We start from the raw sequence: 6696 nt of genomic DNA, 5'->3' as shown, positions 1-6696 counted from the left end.
TGCTACATAATGTGTGCGGCTTCTATACTGAATTTACACTCAGTTTCCATTTTATTAGGTACACATTGTTAAAACTAATGCAGTCGTATACAACATTATGCAGGTTATAATATTTGTAAATAAAATCAGTTGTGGTTCAGACTGTTGAACAAAACTGTTCAACGTTATTTTAGAGGCTGTAATTTGTGGTGCTGTTGAAATGTACAGCGTTACACTGAGAGATTCTTCGAATATTTAGGGTAAGGATATATCTTCTTACTGTCCATGTTTATTATCAGTAAACCAATGCGGAAATTGTGCTTTTATTGTGAAGGATTGTGTCCGGAAGTCTCCCTGTTGTTGCTGCTGGAGAGAACGAGGGACGCTTCATCCTTTTGGCGCAACTAGAATAATATAACGTTAACATTTAAGTTTTAGGTCAACTAGATTCGTTACGGTGAGTAAATACAAATCGAAGTTCTTTTAGACTTTATGTTTTGACAGGTTAATAACTAACATTATGTCAACTCGTGGCAGCATGTTACTCGATGCTAACGTTGGCTAACAGTTTCCTAGCTAACCTTGCACATTAACTAATCCGCCATCTGACTCTGAGAAAACTGTACTAAAATTAACACTTCTAGGTATTATTCGTGATAATCATTTCGGTGAACGTCCAGTGAAGTTTTGTAGCTATTTAAAAGGTTACCAAAACATTGAAGTTGAAGAACTAGCAGCTTGATTTCGCATTTGTTTTACACTAAACTTATCATTCATGTTGTCAGATCGCGTAAACTAATGAACACGCTAACCACAGTTGTATTTGTATAAAAATAAATACTAACCGAGTTAATTGACGCTTGCTAGCACTGGTTACATTGTACACTCAGGTGTGTCTCTGTCCCCAGGTGTCCAACAATGATCATCCCTGTCCGGTGCTTCACGTGTGGGAAGATTGTGGGTAACAAGTGGGAGGCATACCTCGGCCTACTTCAAGCAGAGTACACTGAGGGGTGAGATAAATACCTGCTGGTTTGTGTTGTTTGTATAACGTTACATCTCCAGGTTCTTGGCAGTGTGTCATTTAATATGTAAGGCTTAAGTCAAAACCAAAACTGTTTAGATATACAACTTGCATGTAAGCGGCTGTGCCAACTTTATTTTCTGGGAGCAGTCAAGTGGAAATACAACATAGTAAAACCTCTGTAGACTGTTCAGTTGTCATGGGCTGTGCTAATGTCCTCAAGGTTTGGTGTGGTCTACATTCAGACTTGAATGCAATGATGGACTGAATAATAGCAGTTTCCCGAGGCCATTTATGCTGCTGCCATGACTATTGTGTGCAATAATGTCCATGTAGTTTATTCATTCATCTGGTGATCTGTATACCATGCGTTAGGACTAACATTACCTCCTTACTCCTTTATAAGGGATGCTCTTGATGCCCTGGGCCTGAAGAGATACTGCTGTCGGAGGATGCTCCTTTCTCACGTGGATCTTATTGAGAAATTGTTGAATTATGCTCCACTGGAGAAGTGATTGGAAATGGTCACCTTCAAGAACTGCAAAGACTTTGTGAGGCTGTGGCATGGACAGACTCATATTATATTGATTTGTAACAACAAATGCCAACCACAGTGAAGATTTCTGGAACATTAATTTGTGCGCTGATGTGATAATTTTTTTTTAATAAAGTTGTTAAAATGACATTGCTACCTTTTTATTACTGGCTTATCTAGTTACCTAGATGAACCTGTCTTTCTACGGGACTAAAAAGGTGAAAATGAGTTCTTACATTTGTGCGCTGTGTCACTGTGTTGTGCATTCAAGCAAAACAGCACCTGAAATGGAGAAAAATTACTATTAACTTTAATTTCTGTAATTTTTTTTCCAAATTAAAGAGACCCAGAGAAGTGCATGTGAATCACAGCTTCCGTGTTAAGGTGTCAGTTATCAGTAAATAGCAATAAAAGTACTTGTTTAATGTTCTAAAAATACAACTATAGGTAATTATTCGGTTATCCTTAGTGCGCAGATGTAATATGACCTAAATGCCTGAGAAGAAAAAACAAATTTTTTGGGGAATGTTTTTTTAATTTGTAGATTTAATACAAAAGAAAGTGAAAACATTACACTGCATTACATTTACACGGTTTTAAGAGGTGTTCCTGCGCATGCGAGCATTGGAATCTCATGTTCCAGCAACAAATCTACAACCACATTTATTTTTTTTTTCTATAGCAGGTAAAAGTCCCAGTATGTACAGACGACTGGAGAACAAAAAAGTACACCGACTTTAGGAGATACAGCTTCAGTCCCACCTTAGAATTCTCCAGGTTTTTATACAGCTTGGTGCAGAAATAAAAAAAAAAAAGAAGTCCTGTCTTCGTTCTGCTACACTCCGACAGTCTGGGGAGAAAAAAAGCATACTTTTCAAAGCCACATTTAAACAAATTAAATATGGGCTGTACAGTACTACCAGGTGGCTTTTTGTCCTTTCAGACTTAACAGTTCATTGCACAGAAATAACTCAACTAAAAATAACTACTTTACTGACCTTTACTCCATGAACCATTTTCTGTCTAAAAGGATTTAGGTGTGCTAAAATAGTACTAAGAACCAGAGGCATGTGCCTAGCAATGTGCACTCCTTAACTATATAAATATGGAAAAATCTAGGATCTTTATTGAAATTATTGTTATATATCTTTAAACAAAATTATGTGCTGAAGATTATTGTAAGATTATGTTCACTGACTTAATGAAATACAGTATGAAGAAAGTTTTGTATTGTGTTGGTTATATATATATAAAAAAACCTTTATTGAATCGGGTATTCTCATTTAGGTAAAGGTCTGTTTTACAAGACACCTCAGCAGAAGCAACAGAAGAAACAGAACAGATCAGACACATTGAAGCACACAAACAGCATCAGAAACAATCAGACATCTCTTAGGAGGTCCAAAATTAAAAGTTGAAATTCATCCAATAGTATGAGACTTTAAAGTTCATTCCATTCATATGGTGCAGAGTACCAGAACAATAATGGAACGGTCTGATGGGTGAAAAGTATGTAAGTTAAGTGTATAAATTAGAGGGAAGCTTACCAAGTTAGCGGTATCTGTCTCTGTGGTCTCTGTGCCTTTCTCGTTCCCGTGAGCGTTCCCTATCCCTATCCCCGCGATCTCTGCGTCTTCGAGACATTCCCGCACCGTCCCAACCGGAAGAATCTTCTCTGTCACGTTCTCTGTCACGATCTCGCTCTCTGTCCCGACCCCTGTCCCGGTCTCTTTCTTCGTCCCCAGAACGACTGCTACTCCTGCACAGAAATGTGTGTATTTGTGTGATACTGACTGATAAGAAAAGCTTATGCTAGTTCCATACTTCAGAAGTTCTACCTTCTTTATGGACTGCAAGATGCATCGTGTCTTAGAGTCCTGAAGCATAATTGGACAAACCTGTAGCCGTAGTTGCCCTGGATAGAGACTAGACAGTCTTTGAGTGAGGTGACCAGGGCTTGGCAGCGTTCATCTCCATACACTCTGGACTGCTTAATGATGGCAATGGCAGTTAATAGAGTCTCCATGGCCACCCGCAAGTCTCCTGTATTAACAATAAAAGTAAAGTTATGTATTTAAGCACTTCTCTTAAGTTTACGGTAAATAAAGTATGACATTTAACGCACTCGCATCCTTTAGAATTAAGTTACAAAAAGACTGGAAATCAGTATAATCAGTTGGTTGTGACTGACCGTATTCCAGGAGAACCTTTGGCAGCCAACGACAACTTTAACCATGATTAGATTAAACTACACCTTTGGAGTTACACTATCGTACTCTAAGTCACATACAGCATTCATAACAAAATCAGTCAGTCACTCTCTTATGCTCGCAATAGTGTGACTAACCTGAAATGATTTGGCCATAATCTATCCACACCCAACAGCATGTTGTGCATATAATTGTAATAATTATGCACATGATGAAATGACAAAAAACACAGCAGATTAGCTTTGGTTTTGAGTGTTAGATAAATTACAACTAAGGCTAATTATTTCCAAACTTTACATTGTTATTGTTGCTTGTGTAGTCATCAATATTTTATGTTGCAGAGAAATATTTCAGATTTGAAACCAACTTTCCAGAGACTTAAAATAGGTACAGGAGAAGTGCTCTGAATAAAGGGTGTGAATACTTTTGTTAAAACATTAACTATTAAAAAAAGGAAAATGTAAAAATAAATGTCTACATTGTCATGAGGAAGGTACTGTGACAAAAAAATGTTTAGTCAGTTTTATCTATAAAATAAAAAGGTTATAAAATAACAACAAAATACCTAATAAGGGCATCTGTTTCCTTTCTACTTTGAGCTTTCTGTTTTGATTTAGTTTTTCATATGTCTGTCAGTCAAAGGTAGTGACCAGTTCTTTCTTTAAAGGACTTAACAAGTTCTGGGTTCTTTCTTCCACTTCACAGACTCTGACCAGCTGTACTCACCAGCTGTTGCTCCAGACACAGCCTTGGTGATGGCACTGCTGGCAACAGCTCTGTTTCTGTTCATCAGCTCCTCGAAATCTCTGTCTGTACTTTGAGGTGTGTGTCTGAAAAATACAGATTGTTGTCATACATCTTAATTTGTTGTACCACACTAAATATGTACCATTATTTTGTAATCCCCTCTGCGTCCTAGCCTTTTGCTGCTTTTAAAGATCCACTTTCCACAACAGTATTATCAAGTTTCATTTTAATCACTAGGAAAAAAACATATAGTTAGAAATATAAAACTGTGCATGTTCTCACTTTTGTTGGCTGTAGGCATTGCTGCTGTGCCCGTCTTGTGCTGGGGTGAAGAAAGTTGGATTTATATGCAGACTGGGAGAAGGCTGGCTTGGAGCATGGACTGGAGGAGGGGGGAACAAGGGGGGTGGCAGGGGCGGAGGGATGTTTGGCGGCATATGTGGGAAGGGAGGAGGTGGCTGGCCAAAGCAAGGCATTGGTAATGAGGGAAACCTGTTTGCAAGGGGATGTGATGGAAAAAGTGGAAGTATAGGGGGAGGGCTGGGCTCCTGTGATAATAATGAGGGGATTTTTTCCAAAGAATCGGACTCCTTGGGATCTTTGGAATTAAGCCGCATGGGTATACCTACAAAGAACACATTGTTTTTGTTAGAACCGACAAAGACAATGACATTTTGCAATAAAATAAATAGTATTCTCTTAGCATTGTGGTTCTCTTACGTTTATTTGCTGCATCCTCAAACACAGTGAGGTTCTGGCGAGTGGCAAACCGGCAGTCTATCCTTTCCCCATTAAGTTGACATTGGGGTATTTTTTCCAACAATATTTTCAACGACTCTTCTGAGGTTACCACCACTTCTGCATAGCTGTATTACAGAGTAGAAGGAACACATGTATGGTCACCAACACTAACTAGTCACAGAAATCCAAATCTTTAATAAATCAAAACACAAGCTTCCAGTATTTATTTATACTTAATAAAACACCTGATCTGCAACCACTCACCCCCTTGACTGGCCATTAGCTCTGTTTTCAGCAAATTTGATCTCTGTGATGTCTTTCACACCCAACGTTTGAGCCATGCTCATGAGGTCCTTATCGGATGTCCACTGGAGGTAGTAGCAGGTTTGGGAGGAAGAGATGAGAAAATGCCAGGAGGGTAGATAGTTACTCATTATCTTGATAAATAGGACTACCGTTAAAGAAACAAAAACTGATGTGATTGACAGAAACAGACTCGTATGTAGTGCTGAGTAAAACTTTGTTTGTCTTTGATTGTCGTGGATATATTTCAAAATATTCCCGACCATTATGAACTGTGCTAAGACGAACGTTAGATTATGCTTACTTTAACTGTGGGTCAAATGTACGTTTGGTACCTGGCATTTGAACGAGGTTGTGTTAAAGCTGCACTGGGTAACTTTTATAACATATTTGAGCCTTCTAATGTTAATTTCTACTACCAGTGTTGGTGGGTGAAAGCAAACAAATCGGTCCATGCACAATATATATAAAGTTTCTATTTTCCTCCAAGACTTCCCCTTTTTTGGATTTAGAATCCAGAGCTACCCGAGCTAGGAAGACTCAACACTAGTGAACCCCGCTATTAAAGTCTGGCAAAATATAGAGGAAAAAACACCAGGTCAGGACATAATGTATGACAACATTTTATTTGATGAAATCTTAAAACATATTGGACGATAAAATACAAATGGAATCAACTACCATAGAGAGGGTGTTACTCACCCATGAGAAATTTCCAATATACAAAGACAGTCTCCTCAGTGAGTTCCCTCCTTTCTGACTTTTCACTGTTGATTTATCCTCCTCTTTAGCTGTTGTCTCTTTAGGAGGCGTCACATTTGTAACCGTTTTGTCCCGATCGACTGAGCCAGTCAGAACAGCATCAAAAAGTTCATTTGCTTCGGCAATTCTGTCCAAATCCTGTGTAGGATAAAAAAATAAAATAAAAATCAATGAATGTCAATGTGCATCAATGAACAAAGCATACTAGAAGATATACAAATCCAAGCAGCTGCAGCAGCAGGAAGTACTGAATGACAAGGATCATTCCCAGATTATCCTGCTTGAGTCAGGAGAACTACAAAACTGAATGAAAGTACCTATTGCCCATGTGCAATAATCAAGGGACAATAATTACTGTGCATCTGTTGTTGTGGTTTTTTTACTGTTTTTTCTCT

The 6696-nt window shown here is 38.3% G+C and overlaps 2 protein-coding genes across 2 annotated transcripts in view; one reads left to right on the top strand and one right to left on the bottom strand.

Moving 5' to 3' along the window:
• The first annotated feature begins 302 nt into the window (after positions 1-302).
• Positions 303-1688, top strand: polr2l (RNA polymerase II, I and III subunit L). The gene is made up of 3 exons (XM_035651870.1): positions 303-436; positions 888-992; positions 1410-1688. Exons 2-3 carry the CDS (start codon positions 898-900, stop codon positions 1516-1518), a joined length of 204 nt encoding a protein of 67 aa, XP_035507763.1. The 5' UTR covers positions 303-436; positions 888-897; the 3' UTR covers positions 1519-1688.
• A 369-nt stretch (positions 1689-2057) lies between these two features.
• LOC118320773 (cleavage and polyadenylation specificity factor subunit 7-like) overlaps positions 2058-6696 on the bottom strand; it is a 5624-nt gene continuing 985 nt past the window's right edge. Inside the window, exons 2-9 of the mRNA XM_035651858.1 lie at positions 6242-6439; positions 5501-5604; positions 5216-5361; positions 4778-5120; positions 4475-4578; positions 3437-3581; positions 3086-3297; positions 2058-2388 (exon numbers count right to left, since the gene is read on the bottom strand). Of these exons, the coding sequence (XP_035507751.1) occupies positions 3090-3297; positions 3437-3581; positions 4475-4578; positions 4778-5120; positions 5216-5361; positions 5501-5604; positions 6242-6439 (1248 nt within the window). The 3' untranslated portion in view covers positions 2058-2388; positions 3086-3089. The remainder of the gene's footprint in view (positions 2389-3085; positions 3298-3436; positions 3582-4474; positions 4579-4777; positions 5121-5215; positions 5362-5500; positions 5605-6241; positions 6440-6696) is intronic.

Source organism: Morone saxatilis, unplaced genomic scaffold (assembly GCF_004916995.1).
Source record: "Morone saxatilis isolate NCDOM2014 unplaced genomic scaffold, NCSU_SB_2.0 Contig11, whole genome shotgun sequence".
In the NCBI taxonomy this organism is placed as follows: domain Eukaryota; kingdom Metazoa; phylum Chordata; class Actinopteri; family Moronidae; genus Morone; species Morone saxatilis.
This window is presented reverse-complemented; position numbering and strand designations above follow the sequence as displayed.